General features: G+C 34.1%; 1 protein-coding gene across 1 annotated transcript; it reads right to left on the bottom strand.

The window, feature by feature from the left end:
- Window positions 1-12,404: 12,404 nt before the first annotated feature.
- LOC115965978 (NAC domain-containing protein 86-like) lies at window positions 12,405-15,718 on the bottom strand. The gene is made up of 3 exons (XM_031085314.1): window positions 15,546-15,718; window positions 14,853-15,130; window positions 12,405-12,844 (listed from the first exon to the last, which is right to left on the bottom strand). Exons 1-3 carry the CDS (start codon window positions 15,700-15,702, stop codon window positions 12,560-12,562), a joined length of 720 nt encoding a protein of 239 aa, XP_030941174.1. The 5' UTR covers window positions 15,703-15,718; the 3' UTR covers window positions 12,405-12,559.
- Between the last annotated feature and the right edge of the window lie 202 nt (window positions 15,719-15,920).

Below are 15,920 nucleotides of genomic sequence, written 5' to 3'. Positions count from 1 at the left end.
CAGATTTGTATTAAAACACAAGAGCTGTTTAGACCCCCAAATTAAAGATAACTGCTCGATTGATTTTACTCTTACTTAAACTAAGTGCAAAATAGAGTAAATGCGAGTGTACAAACAATATAACTACTCTAAGCCATATTCAACAAATCACAACAGTAAAATGAAAGCTAAAAGAGTAGGGAAGAAGAATGCAAATACAAGATAACATGCCGATATGTTATCGAAAAGGAAACCGAAGTACCCGGCGTAAAACCTCTCTGCCACCCTCTAAGCGGTAAATTGATCCACTAAACAATCAATTAGGATACATGAATAGCAAGAGACCCTCCAAGCCTAATCTACCCAATGAACCTAAGCCCTCCAAGCTCCTACTCCAACAAGGCTTCTTGGAACCATGTCTTGTCTAGCTCTCCAGATCCCGCAATATGCCTGATTGCATCCACCAAAACTTGGCTTCTTCCAATGCTTCCTAGCAACACCAAAACCTCACTTGACACTTAGAATGGGTGTGGTAAGTGTTTGGGCTATCAACCTCTCAAGGATATGAAAATGGAGAGGTAGGAGTTGAGGAAAAACCACAATAGATTGTGTAGAGAAATTGGGTATAACAGTCTTTAACTTTCAAGGATAGTGGCTAGGGTTTTCTCTCAGAAGCACTCCTCAACATTTGTGGGTAATGGGGGTATATATAATATGGGTACAGATAATATGTATCAGATATGACAATTTAGCAAAACAAATTGTTTTGCGGGTATCTCGCGGGAAGACCTTACTCGTGAGACATTCGCAAAAACTAGCTGTCTCCATCCTATCCTGACTCTTTACATTCTAGTCATGTGCAAGGCACATGCTTCACTTCGCGAGAAGCCTACTTGCGAGCTACCCGCGAAAACTGCTTTAGTCTTCAATTGCCTTGAGTTTTCACACATAATCCTTACAAATAAATCCCACATAAAATATATGGTACATAAGATTGAACAAAATTATAATCAAATTTGGCATGGAATTAAAGCCAACATAAACTAGTTGTAAATTACAACTTTACATAATGTAATAATTCTAATAACATTAACATCTATTGTAGCAAACAATACATCACATTTATAGTACCTTGTGGATTAAAAAATTAGGTGACTCATCATCATTGTCTTCGTCACCAATAGGTGGTACATAATCATCATCTACCACAACATTAGCTTTACTTCTTTTCCCTTTTGCATAATTAAATTGAGCAGAATCTTTTAGAGAAGTTGAGATGTGCTTCAATCCCAAAGCATTAATTCTTTCTTGGTTTTGCCTCATTCTATCCAATCTTGCCATCTTATACCTCGGTATATTATGAGTGTATTTGGCCTTTTTGGGCATTTTTTGAAACTATGTATTAACATGAAAGATAAGTACATTTGCTACTAACTTAACATCATAGTCCACACCATTATCCATATCAAGCAATTCACAAGTGCAAAATTTGAACACAATTGCTACTAACTGAACACAACAAATGACCACATCAATATCCATATCAAGTTCAAGATAAGTACAAAACAAATTAGTTCAATTACTACTAACTTTACATATCATAGTCTACACCATTATCCATATCAAGCAATTCACAAGTGCAAAATTTGAACACAATTGCTACTAACTTAAAGCAATAAATGACCACATCAATATCCATATCAAATTCAAGATAAGTACAATTACTACTAACTTTACATATCATAATTCACACCATTATCCATATCAAGTAATTCACAAGTGCAAAATTTGAATACAATTGCTACTAACTCAACACAACACAACAAATGACCACATCAATATCCATATCAAGTTCAAGATAAGCACAAAACTTTAAAAAAATTGCTACTTAGACAAGTATAAAACTTTAAGACAAGCATACAACATTTAAGACAATTGTTGTGAACTCTACATATCATAATCCATATCAAGATCAATATCAGGTATGTCGTCATGCTTTTCATTTTGATTAGCATCTCTTGAAGTTCCACCTTCAGGAACAACTTCAATTTCAGCATCACCCATACAATACTCAATAATATTTTCCTCAACATTGATAGGGATAACATCAATAATCGCTTCTTGTTGGAATGCGTCACTATCTTTTGTATTATCATTGAATTCTCCACCCCCAACTTCCAGGACATCAAACACTACCCTATGTTGGATGGATTGCACAATTTTTCAAGGTTCACCCAATTTGGTATCTTTAAGGTAGAAAATTTGCCTTGCTTGACTAGGAAGTATAAAAGGGTCATTTTCATATCACCGACTTGTAACATCAATGCTTGTATAGTGTGCATTGGTTCTTATAGTTCTCCTTCAACCATTGGTACTAGTATTGTACCATTCACACTAAAACAAAACAACTTTATGGTGAAACACATGCTCTAATTCCCAAATTTTCACACATGACCATAGAAGTCATGCATTTCTCCCTCATGGTCCCTTTCGGCACATACATCACTGTTTTGGGTTACACGATGATTGTCTAGGTCTTTTGTATGAAACTTTACACCATTGACCATACAAATTGTGTACTCCTTCACATACGGCTTAGGACCATTTGCTAATGACCATAACTATTTAGTAGCTTCTAATGACTCGTTAACTTTCAATTTATTCATCTATAATGACATACAACAAGTGATATTAATTAGTAATAACCAATGACAAAACTATTTAAATGTTTAATTTTTATTAGTGTGTGATTAAATTTCAAATGTCTTACACGTTCTTTGAACCACTTGGAAAACTCTTGTCATTGGATTTGAGTTATGGCTTCTCCAATAGGATTACACAATGTGCTTTTGTGTTCATTGTTAAAAATAAGGTGATTTATTTTCAGCTAAGCATTACAGATAATATTCAAAACTTGATCAAACAATATATGCATATACTTTAAATAAAGCTCTAGCTCAAGACTATTGTACAACAAGTACCAATGAGTAGTATCAAGAAATGCACGAGACAAGTTGCCATCATTTTGCCTACCACCTGTAGGTCGGACAGTCTTTGTAAAAACTATCAATGCTTCACTAAATTCACCAAAATCTTCATTTCTTTTTCTTCGATTATGCACAGTTTCGATCCCATCAATATACAAAGACCAGTTGTTAATACATTCATTAAGAATGTAAGCCTCTGCAATTGAATCTTCTGGTTGAGCTCGGTAGGAAACGTATCTTTTCAATTTTCCAAGGTACCTATGAGGAAAAAAAATTTGGAGTATGTGATTTTATACCACATGGGAAAGATGCAATTGATGGATGCATCAAAGGATCTAATTACCTTTCAATTGGGTACATTTACCGATATTGTATCGAGCCTCCTAGAATTGCTTCTCGAGGCAAGTGAACAGCAAGGTGGACCATAACATCAAAGAATGTTAGAGGAAAGAACCTCTTAAGCTTGCATAGTATAAGAACTATACGTTCTTCTAGTTTCTCCAATTCATTCCGCTTTAAGGTCCTTGAACATAAGTCTTGGAAGAAACTGCCCAACTCAAACAATACAATACTAATGTCTTTATATGCAAACCCTCACAACCCAATTGGAAGAATTCATTGTAGTAGCACATGATAGACATGGCTTTTCAAACCAGATAATTTACCATTTTTTGCATTCACTGACCTTGATATATTGGCTACATAGTCATTCGAATACTTGACTGATTTCAAAAAGTCATAGAAACAATCCCTTTCATTTGGGCTTAATGAAAAGAAAGCCCGAGGCTTGTAATATGATCCATCAGGACATTGTTTCAAATGCAACATGTGTCTAAAGTTCATATTTTGCAAGTCTATCTGTGCCTTGTCAGTGTCCTTGTTTTTCCCCCCAATGCCTAACAAAGTACCGTAAGTACTCTCACTAATGTTCTTCTCCACATGCATGATATCAATGTTGTGCTTAAGCTTCTTATTTTTCTAGTATGGAAGCTTGTACAAAATACTTACCTTTGAACAATTTGGCTCTCCAGTGAGTTGTTTCTTCTTGTTACTTGGATGCTTTCCTAAAATTATATTTGGCATTCTATCTAGCTGCTCTTATATCTTCTCCACTGGTAACTCTAAAGATCTCTTCCATTTCTCCGATAAACCATTATGCAACCAACTATGTCTCCAACGATTTTCCATAGGAAAATAAGTTAATATATCTAACTTTACTTTTCAAAGCTTCTGAATCTGGTTCATCATTGCAAGTGTAACAAGAATGATAACCCTTTATCCTCCACCCAAACACATTACTAGATCCAGGATAGTCATGTATTATCCATAACAAAGTTGCACGCATTTGAAAATATTCTTTACTATAAGCATCATAAGTTTCTACACATTTTTCCCACAACTCCTTCAACTCGTTAACTAATGGTTTCAAGTATATATCAATCTCATTTTCCGGTTGATAGGGACCAAGAAATAGCAAGGACAACCTAAAATATGGCTCCTTTATAACCAATCAAGGCAGTAGGTTATAGGGGATAAGTATGATAGGCCATACACTATAATTGTTGTTCATATTCCTAAAATGGTTAAATCCATCTGTAGCCAACTCCAACCTTACATTTCGAGGTTCGAGGTCAAAATTAGGATGTTACAAATCAAATTCCTTCCACTCCTCATTATCAGTCGGATGCCTCATTATCCCATCGTCCACACGTTTGTCTATATACCATCTCATGTCCTTACCTCTTGGACTGACATGTACAATCTCCTCAGTCTCGATGTCAATGGGAAGTAACACAATATCTTATGAGGAATCTTCTTACCTAGGGCATGTGTATCCTTGTACCTAGGCACCTCACACACTAAACATTTATCAAGGTTTTCATTTTCCTTCCAAAATAATGCACAATCATTTTTGCATGCATCTATATGCTCGTATGACATGCCCAAGTCATGTAATATCTTCTTTGCTTCATAAGTTGACCTTGGAACCAAGTTATCTTTCGATAAAACCTTTGTCAGTAATCCTAGCATCATATCAAGTCCCTTATTACTCAAGTTGGTCATTACTTTTACATTCAACATCTCAATAACAAACTTCAAGATACTATAATCAGTGTAACTCGGATACAACTCACACTTTGCATCTTCCTCAAATTTGTTAAAATTACGCACTTCCTCATCTTCAGTTGCATTTCTTGGTTCCCCTCTAATTCGATCATCTACCAAGGCGCCGATACCATCCATATGATCACCATTCGACATTTCATTATCATGAATGTTCTCATTTAATACATGAGATTTTTCATGATTATATTAATTAATGTAAGATTGCATAATCCTACAATGAAGCAAATGGATACGCATAGTATGAAGAGATTGTCGATAGCAATTCACATAATGAATACACGAGCATGGAATATTACCACTCAAGTCCGCAACTGCTCTTGCAAAATTAATAAATGCATTGACCCCTTCAATATATGGATGACTTAATCTACCATCAGGTATTTTAACCATTGTCATCTAACTTTTATCCATGTTTGACTACAATTACAAGGTGAATGCTACTTTAGTAAAATAAGGACAACTCATATATAATGTATTCTAACATCTAAATCTATAAGCTACTTAGATAAAGTTCTATCTCATTCATGAATGTACAAGTCTATATTAATACTTAAAAAAATAAACATTACACACTCAAACACTCCCAATATGAATTTAAACCACCTTATAACACCATGCCCGCTTGCTCCAACACAACAACCCACCACAAAACCAATCATAAACATCACAAGTATAGAGTGTTTAAAAGTATTGAAATCAATCAAAATTCTATTCATCACATCTAATCAACAAGGTCCATTCACATTTACAATAAAGTAAAAACACCCAATATGAATTTAAACCACCTTATAACACCATGCAAGCCACCCGCTTGCTCCAACACATTAACCCACCACAAAACCAATCACAAACATCACAAGTACAATGCTTACAAGTATTGAAATTGAATAAAGTAATATTGATCACATCTAATTAACAAGTTCCATTCACATTTGCAAGAAATTAAAAACACTCCCAATATGAATTTAAACCACCTTATAACACCATTCAAGCCACCCACTTGCTCCAACACAACAACCCACCACAAAATCAATAACAAACATCATAAGTATAATGCTTATAAGTATTGAAATCGAATAAAGTAATATTCATCACATCTAATTAACAAGTTTCATTCACATTTACAAGAAACTAAAAACACTCCCAATATGAATTTAAACCACCTTATAACACCATGCAAGCCACCCGCTTGCTCCAACTTAACAACCCACCACAAAACCAATCACAAATATCACAAGTACAATGCTTACAAATATTGAAATCGAATAAAGTAATATTCATCACATCTAATTAACAAGGTCCATTCACATTTGCAAGAAATTAAAAACACTTTGAATATGAATTTAAACCACTTTATAACACCATGCAAGCCACCCGCTTGCTCCAACACAACAACCCACCACAAAACCAATCACAAACATCACAAGTATAGAGTGTTTACAAGTATTGAAATCAATTAAAGTATTATTCATCATATCTAATCAACAAGGTCCATTCACATTTGCAAGAAACTAAAAACACTCCCAATATGAATTTAAACCACCTTATAACACCATGCAAGCCACCCACTTGCTCCAACAATATAATCCACCACAAAAATAATCACAAACATCACAAGTATAGAGTTTTATAGGTATTTAAACAAATTTGACTTACTATGATCAAGCTAAGCGTACAAGTCTGATTTGTTTGCTAAGCTTTGGTCTTTGACTTTCACAGATCGAAGCCTCTTTCTATTCCCCCACAGCAACCCAAAAAATTACTAATCTTGTCATCACATTCAACAAAAAACCATTAAATTTCTTCTAAAGTACATAAATAAATGAAAAACACGGTCCAATTATGGCTTAATTGACATTTGGTTATGAAGCTAAAATTATTAAATATATCATAAAGCTTCTGCCTTTTTGTTCTATCAAACACTCCTAATTAGTATTTACTTTTGATCAATCAACTCTTTATTTGTGAGTATTCAAGATTTTTTGAACACTTGATTAATCTTTTGAATGTGTATAGTCACTATCCATTCAAATGATTGATTACTCTATATTGAATAAAGGTTGTAAATTTAGATAACTGGCTTCATGTGATTTTTAAGACCCAAATATGGGTGTACTACACTTCTATTATACATTACTCCTATAATCATATAACTTTACATCTATTAATCATAAATTCTTGATTATATATATATATATTTATAGAAGTTTTGGCATTATTACACAAATGGTGTGTCCACTACACCTATCTAATGCACACTACTTAGAATTCTTAGCTTGAACTTAATAGATGTGATGTATGGGGAATACCAATTCCTTAATTCTTAAGACGTATATGTTTGTTTTTAGCCGACAAAGTTGAAAGATTCACTCTTAAAACCTAACAATAGGCAAGATACAATGTATCATATAGCATATTAGAAAAAGTAAAATAAAATAAAAGATGAAATTGTCATGATTCAGACTCTTTTTCTAAAACTTCTATATAAAGTCAATTTAGCATTATGAAAAACTCCAAAGTGTTGGTGTACATGTTTTCAAGACTCGTGATCAATAAGGTTAGTTTAAGTCTCTTAATCAAAATACCTTGGAATCACTTAAAAGAAATTCATTCTTATAATTATGTTTTTGAGATAATCCTTATAATAATTTAGTGTGTATGAAATGTAGATTATATTTATGAGCAGTGAACACTTCTATTAAAGAAAAGCATTATGAAATTCACATTAAAAAAAAAGCTATAAAAACACTCCCAATAATATGAATTTAAACCACCTTATAACTCCATGCAAGCCACCCGCTTGCTCCAACACGACAACCCACCACAAAAACACTAATCAACATCACGATATATAATGCTCACAAATATTAAAAACAATTAAATAGTATCCATCACATATAAATCAACAATATTCATTCACAATTCAAAAAAAAGAAAAATCCCACTTCACTCACAATATTCATTCACCTTAGTCATATGCCAGAACTCATCTCCTTGTGCACGAACAATACCACCCTGCATTATTATGCAAAACAATAAGAATTTGTCAATCCTTATTCTTCAATCATGTAACTCTAAGCTAAAATTTTTGAAAGTGCCAAACTATATTTCAGAAGAGCATAAAGAGGCCATCTTATAGAAAGCCCCCATATATTATGCCAAATTGCCAATGCCAAGTTAAAGGAATGCCAACAAACTTTCTAAATAAAATAGTAATGATAACAACAATAACATCAGCAGTGACTAATATCAACTCAACCAGCCAAAAATTGACGAGAACCAAACACAAAACATTCTTGCCTTGACCAATTTACCATGTCTACAAAATCCCAACAAAGAAACATCACCAAACCAAAAAATCCATCCCATTAGAAGAAACTAACAAAAAACCCATTACAAGAAACTAAAACAAAAACCCATTACAAGTAACTAAATACTATAAATTCATAATTACACTCACAAATCTTAAAATTACTCAAAACCCATTCTACAAAATCCCAACAAAGAAACATCATCAAACCAAAAAATCCAACCCATTACAAGAAACTAACAAACAAAAAACCCATTACAAGTAACTAAATACTATAAATTCATACTTACACTAACAAATCTTAAAATTACTCAAAACCCATATCATTTAAACAAATCCAAACCAAATTTTACCAAAAAGATTAAAAAAAAAAAAAAAAAAACCCTTACATTTTTCAAATCAATGGAAAGAGAAGGTAAGGGAAGGGGGGAGATAGAGGGAAGGAAGAAGGGATGTAGTGGAGAAAAAGGGGGAGGGAAAGGTGAAAGAATGAAGGGGTGGTAGTGGAGGAGAGAGGGAGGGGTGAAGGAGAGAGGGAGGGCGAAGGAGAGAGGGAAGGATGAAGGGGAGAGGAAGGGTCAGCGGCGGTGAGCTCGTTGGCGAGCTGGCGATGACGGATTGGCGGCGGCGAGCTTGTCGGTGGGATGGGTGAGGGAGCCTCTTAGTGGGTCGGCAGGCTGGGTGAGGGAGAGAGTGAGGGAAAGAGATGGGTTTGTGGGATGAAAAAAGAAAAAAGAAAAAAAGAAATGAGAGACCTGGTTGGTATATGTACAAAGTTTTTAGTGATGAAATCAGATTTGTCACTATTGCGTACTGTAGTGACGAAATCAGATTTGTCACCGATAACGTTACAAAAAATACAACCTCAGTTTCAGCGATGACTGCTTTTCATCGCTATTTCTCACATTCAGCGACGAAATCGGTTTTGTCACTAATAGTGTGACCAACAACACCTTTAGCGACGAAAAATTTTGTCACAAAAAACTTACACTTTTAGCAATGAACAAATTCGTCGCTACAGATGAATTTAATTTCCCGCCATAGATGAATTTAATTTCCCGCCTATGCTTTCGTTTGGTGCCCTTAATTCAACACAATATATAGCGACGAAATCTAATTTTCGTTGCTAAATGTTACTATTTTTTTTTTTAATTTATAAATAGCGATGAAATATAAATTTTGTCACTATATGGTACTTTATTCTTCACTGAAAATACATTTTGTTGTAGTGAAAAACAAGAGTCAATAAATAATAATAGTAAAAGACATTCCTGGATTTTTGGTAAATTGACTTTTATTAAATGAAATTTTAGCAAATTAAGCTCTCCAAAATGAAAATCATCACAAGCCCTTTCCAACGACATCTTATTTGGGCAACTCTGAGGTTGTTTGCTTATAATTCAATAAATTGAACTATAATGACCCGTTGTCACTTTTAATTAGCCAGCAATTTTTTTTCCACTATATCTTGCTCATTTTAAATTTGATTTGGGCCTGTGAACTATCAAATTGAAAATGGATAAATCATCTATGACTTGGACCATAAATTTTCTCACTCAAACAGTCAATCCTTTTTCTTTTTTTTTTGGGTCAAAAAGCGAGGTTAGAATGTGGGTTAACCATGGTCAATCTTGGTCAACATTCAAACAATGGTTGAAAAAAAAAAAAAATTTAACATGGAAAGATGAAAATTCTCATTTAGGAAAAAAATTGACTTGGTTTGATTGTTGGTCAACTTGATCAAAGATTGGTAAAAATGGCATTTTAGTCATTTTGACTTTGAACGTGAAAAATGAGATAATCCATCGTCCAATTGGGATAAATTCTGTTGTTTTAAAAAATTTCTCAGTCCCATGATTAAGAAGGTAATTTTTGCAATTTTGTTAAAAATGAGATTTTGGTACGCAAATTGAGCAGACAAAATACAGCATAAAAACATGGATCTTCAAAACCATGGGCTAGTTCAGTTGATTCAAGAAGTTGTAACTTATTTCTTGTACCTTCGAGAAGCTGCAACTCTTCTAGCTCCTCTTTGACATAGAAATCAGCATCTTGGTTTGTAACAATAGTTGTTGGTTCTTGGAACTCAATTTGATCTCCGAGTTCCATTGAATCAAGAGATTGTAACTCTTCTTCAGCCATGTTCTCAACATCCTCCAATTTTGAGAGTTCTTCTTTCATAGACTTGTGAGATTTGCATAAAGCCTTGAAATTCTCGAAAACTTTGTTGAACATTCTCTGCACTTTTTGTAAATCTAATTGTAAGTCATCTTTACACGTATCAAGACCAATAGTTCTAATACCACTTGTTAGGAACCTAGTGGTTCCTAATGGGATAGACAGGAATTGTAGGGGAATGTATGGTGTTTGTAGGGGAATTGACTTAATTATGTAGTTGCAACTTCATTTTCTGAATACCTAATGTAAATTGGACAATATTTATGCATCAAGCACTAAATCTGTTTCTGATTTGTATTGTAGTTTATGCTTGAGCTTTTGGTAAGGAATTCTCTTCATGTTCTATTCTTTCTAGTCATGTATTTGAATTGTTTAGCTATTCCATGAGTTCTTTCAATGATTACAGTCCAATCAAACGATGTTTCCTTTCTTGTTCATTGATTTTGTATGCAAGTGACAGCTTGTGTACTTGATAGTCCTTTAAGTTTTCTTGGTTGTGTATATTATTTCTAATGCTTGGACCAAAATTAATCCTCTTGGTAGTAAAAAAATCTTGAGTGTCTTTTTCTTTTCTAATTAAAATTTCAGCATCGAATCATGTTTATGACTCATTATAACAACTTTTGCAAAGATGAGTCGGTCATGGCTTTAGATTTCATTTACGTCATCATGCTACCGCGGTCTAAAACATATTGGAACTTTATGTTTAGCATGTTTTAAGTCCAAATATGTTGGTTTATGACTTATGGAATCTTTAAATTGTGTGTACCTTAAGCTCAATGAATTGGTTTAAGTGCCTTTAAGCAACTATCTTGAAATTCGGTTGTAATTCGTTATCCTAGTTACCGTTTTGTGCTTGTTTAGTTGTTGCCATGGTTGTCCAACCCTTAAATTATCTTAAATAAATTTGTTAATACAAGTATGAAACTCAATACAGCTACGTGATTTGGTCATTGACAAAACATAATTATCAATATGATTTATTTGTTAAGCTTGCTTTGGTAGACAGTAGTAAATCCTTGATGTTGAATTCAATATGTTTCCTTTTTGCCATTTCGAATTTAAGAATCTTGCTTGCTAACTCAGGCATTGTAGGTTCCCATCTCAAGCATCCATTGTTCCATGATTTTTATCCATATCTTTGATTTATGCTTCATGCTACAAAAGCCTAGTTGACATTCACTTAATTGAGAGGAGTATTTAATGACTGTACCCTATGCTTTGTTTGTGTGATACTTGCCTCATAAAATATTTTGGTTTTCTTGTTATCATGGTTTCTTTTTGGTTTGGTGCATCATGTTATTTGATGTCTGCACGTTGCATTTTGGGAACATCATTGAGGTGGGATTAGGGTTTTCTTGATTTTGAGAATTTGGTGGTAAAATGCATCTATAAAATTATGCCAAGGTAGAGTTTGGTTTGTTCCAAGTCTTCCGATTCGTCGGAAGGCACATCATTATCAGGCTTTTACAAATAACAAAGACTATTTGCTCCAAATTTAATTTGTCGCACAACACCACCGCAAAATCTCAATTTTTTCTCTAATGAATATATGTATGAAGATTTATACCCGGCCCATGCATTGGATACATAAGACTCTGAAGGTTAGAAGACTGCAAATTAGGTGGTGTATATATACCCGGCCCATGCATTCGGCCATTCTAAATATCAAAAACAACGATAAGTAACACTTATGTCCTTTTATTCCACAAGTAACACCCAAATTGCCACGAAGAAGAGGCAAATCTCAAGAGAAAAAAAAAAATTAAAAAAAAAAAAAAAAGACTCTCCATAGAGTCATCCGATAAATTGACCCTATTGAAGCAACCCAACCAAACCATCAAATTCAATTAGAGATAATTAATCTACATATGAAAATTGAAAAATCTTAGAAACTGTTTTCGAATAGTGTCTTATTATATCCAATATTTTCTTTTTTAATGTTATTGGCCTCCAATCGTGCATGCTACTAGATGGTTTAATTTGTGAATGCCACGCGAGAGACTTCTTCACCACCACCACCACCCACAGCTGCGTTAGAAGAACACCATGCATCGTCTGTGATGAACTGCATCCACGAATCATCTTTGTCTTCCTCATCCAAGCATGATGATGATGCCATGGTAACATCTGGAGACATGGTTTCATACTCATTTATTACACCCTGTGAGCTCTCAAGTAATGATAAACTACATTGCCCTTGCTCTTCTACTTCAGAACAGATTCCATTTTTCTTGAACACGCGACAAAGCGCATACGTATCCTGCAGGTAACCAATTATTATAAGTGTATCTAAAGCAAAATGCTTTACGTTTTATACATTTTTGTTTTTCTATATGACAAGTGTTGTGAGAGAGAAGAGAGCGCGACAGAGAGGCAAATAAAGACTAAAGCTGGTTTATTAAATTGTAAGTCTTCTATATATATATAACATCCTTATGGATATTATTTAAAGCCTGTATCCAAGGCCAAATAAAGTTTAAAGCAGTCAGTCAATAATTGGGGCTGAAACTGATGCGTAAATTGTTACTCTAACAAGAATTATTGTATTAGTATAGAACTGAAGTAGCAGAAAATCTTCCATCTTTCGTATAGTCAGTGGCTTCCTCAGTGCTTGTGTATGTAAGACTAATTGTTTAACTATTACAATAGGGTGAAGCATTGCAATACTTTTGCTTGTGAAACCCATCATATATGTTGGAGAGAATAATTCACAATGTATTGAAATTTCTAATACAATATATTGATTGAAATCTTTTAAATCCAAATCCATAACCCTTGGAAAGGATACATTTCTTGCTACAATACATAATTAGAGGATGAATAATTTGATTGATATCGACTGGCTTGTTGTTTTAATGTTTGGAATAAAGTAAAAAGCAGCCGACACCTTCTTACACCGTGAAAGTGATAGGGATGACGCTTTTGGAGTGCATAACAATAGTCATAGAATCTACATTTTGTAGATCAGAGAATATTAAAAAGTTGATAAAATAGATTAATAATATGGTTTGAGCTGGGATTCGGGTCATTCGGGGATGGTACTTTTGTCTTACTAGAGAAAGACAAAGTGAAGCAACACTTTGTCACTTAAGAGATCTAAGACCAATGCAAGCAACGAATATGTCAGGCATTTTTGTTTATATTATAAATATTAATAAAAAAATTACAAAGGAGAGAGAGAGAGAGAGACCCTAACTTTGCATGCACGTCATGCACTTCTCACGTTACCACACACGCCTTATCTATGTTCATACTGCCGTTAGTAATTATTAGGTTTAATTGTCATTGCTGCTGTGGTTGTAATTAATTAAACAGTGATCTAGCATATATAATGGCAATTGGTGAAGCTTCAGCTTTCTTTCTGTCCTTTGGTATAAAAGAGATTGGGGAGAAAAGCAAGGAAAAATGCTTTTCTCACCGGGATAAGCATCGGACATCATGCTTTTCAAGTCAAATAGTAACATTTATGTGGAAAATAAAAAATGTACTAGTAATAATAGAGTGGAAATCATAAAGTAAAATGAAGTGAATAATTTTCTAGTAATATAATTACTATTACAATGTCTTTTGCCCAAAAACAGAAAAAGAGGGTAAGAGTTAGGATGAATTTGGTTGGGGATTGATGCTAAAAGGAGTATTGACACAAGAAAACTCACTTTGGAAAATGGTGCCATGAATGAAAAGCTTTTGTTGAAAATCCTTATGAATTCAATATTCGTTACTAATTTATCACTTATCCGGCCAATTATGACCCAAAAATACACAGAAATGTGAGATAAATTGAATTTCTCAATTCATCACAACATTGGTCTTTAGGAGGGGTATTTCCATGCCACTGATTAGTTTTTTTGCTGTTGGAGGAGGCGGCTTGGAAGGATGAAATTTTCTCCATCAAAAGCAAAGTATTTTGATCAAGAGTATTATTAGATGTGGATTTTTCAGTTCTTTTGTTCTCCATGTTGCAGTAGTTTAATTAGTAAATCAAGAAACTATTAGTTGATCAGCCGAAGTGTCATCGATCGCACTAGAAAAAGTGCATATTATATTATATATGTTGTTGTTGTTGACGATGATAATGAATATAAACCTAATATGGGACAACAATATTTTTGTTTAAGAGCCATAGTGACTAATCACAGAGCAGCGCCATATGTGGAACAATGTTATTACTCTTTTAGATTGACAGTGCATTTATCAATAATATTATCAAGGATCAATAATACGGTCTAAGACCACAAAGCAAAAGCATGCATCATGAATGTAGGTACCTGAATTCCGGAGGGGTCCTCACATTCCTTGTCGTCAAGGCGATATTCATGCATAACCCAGTCAGTTCTAATCCCCTGAGGCGCTCGTCCTCTGTAGTAAACCAACGTCTTCTTCATTCCAATGGGTCGGCTCTGGCATGTAACCCTTCTGTCCTTTCCAGTTGATTTCCAATATCCTGCTCGAGTTGCTCTATTTGTTCTAAATCCATTTGGGTATTTTCGATCCCGGGGTCCAAAGAAGTACCATTCTGGGTCTCTACTTGGCAAAAATGATTTTTCTACAATAATTTATAGCAAAATTTCAAAAAAACATAGAGTATTTACTCTTATAATAGCAATACAACAAACACAATTTTTATTTTTATTTTGTTTCTGAATGAATATCGAATACTTAATTCAGTAAAATAAGAGGAAATCTGTAAAGAAATAAAGAAAGAATGAAAGGAAGAACGGCATCCCAAGACATGGCAATCTTTGATGGCGGGTGTCAAATTAATGAATGGACTTTCCTGCTTGCTTTAAAAAAGACAAAAATACTAAAAGAACCTTATGTATGTACCCTATCATCTGACTGGTACTCAATAGAATGGCATTCTGATGCTTAATGCAATCTAACACAGAAACCATACAGAAAAAGAATCAAAGAGATAAAAAATCAATATTGAAGTTGGAGTGTGAGGTGGAGGATCATACCTGCTAACTCCCATGGTTCGCATTTGTAGAGATCAACCTCAGGAATAATGTCAAGTTCGATTTCTTGGCCGTTGATTTTCCTCTTGAGATAATAATTCACAAGCTCTTCGTCGGTCGGATGGAACCTAAAACCAGGAGGTAGTCCGACCGGTGCCATTTCTTTCCTTTCTTCTATCCTTGTAAACTCTTTTCTCTTAGCACTACTACCATCATGATTTATATACAAAAGGATTCAAAGTCCTTTCTCTTTGGGTCATTTTCACTTTCTCTTTTACAGATTCTCAGACAAACTTCCTTCTTTCTTATACTACCTCTAATAATGCTTCAGGTCCAAGTTTCTCAACAAAATGCACCACTAATCCTGCTCTCCGCTCA

The sequence above is a fragment of the Quercus lobata genome, chromosome 10 (assembly GCF_001633185.2).
Source record: "Quercus lobata isolate SW786 chromosome 10, ValleyOak3.0 Primary Assembly, whole genome shotgun sequence".
Lineage (NCBI taxonomy): Eukaryota > Viridiplantae > Streptophyta > Magnoliopsida > Fagales > Fagaceae > Quercus > Quercus lobata.
Note: the sequence above shows the minus strand (reverse complement) of the source record. Positions and strands in the feature narration are given on the sequence as shown.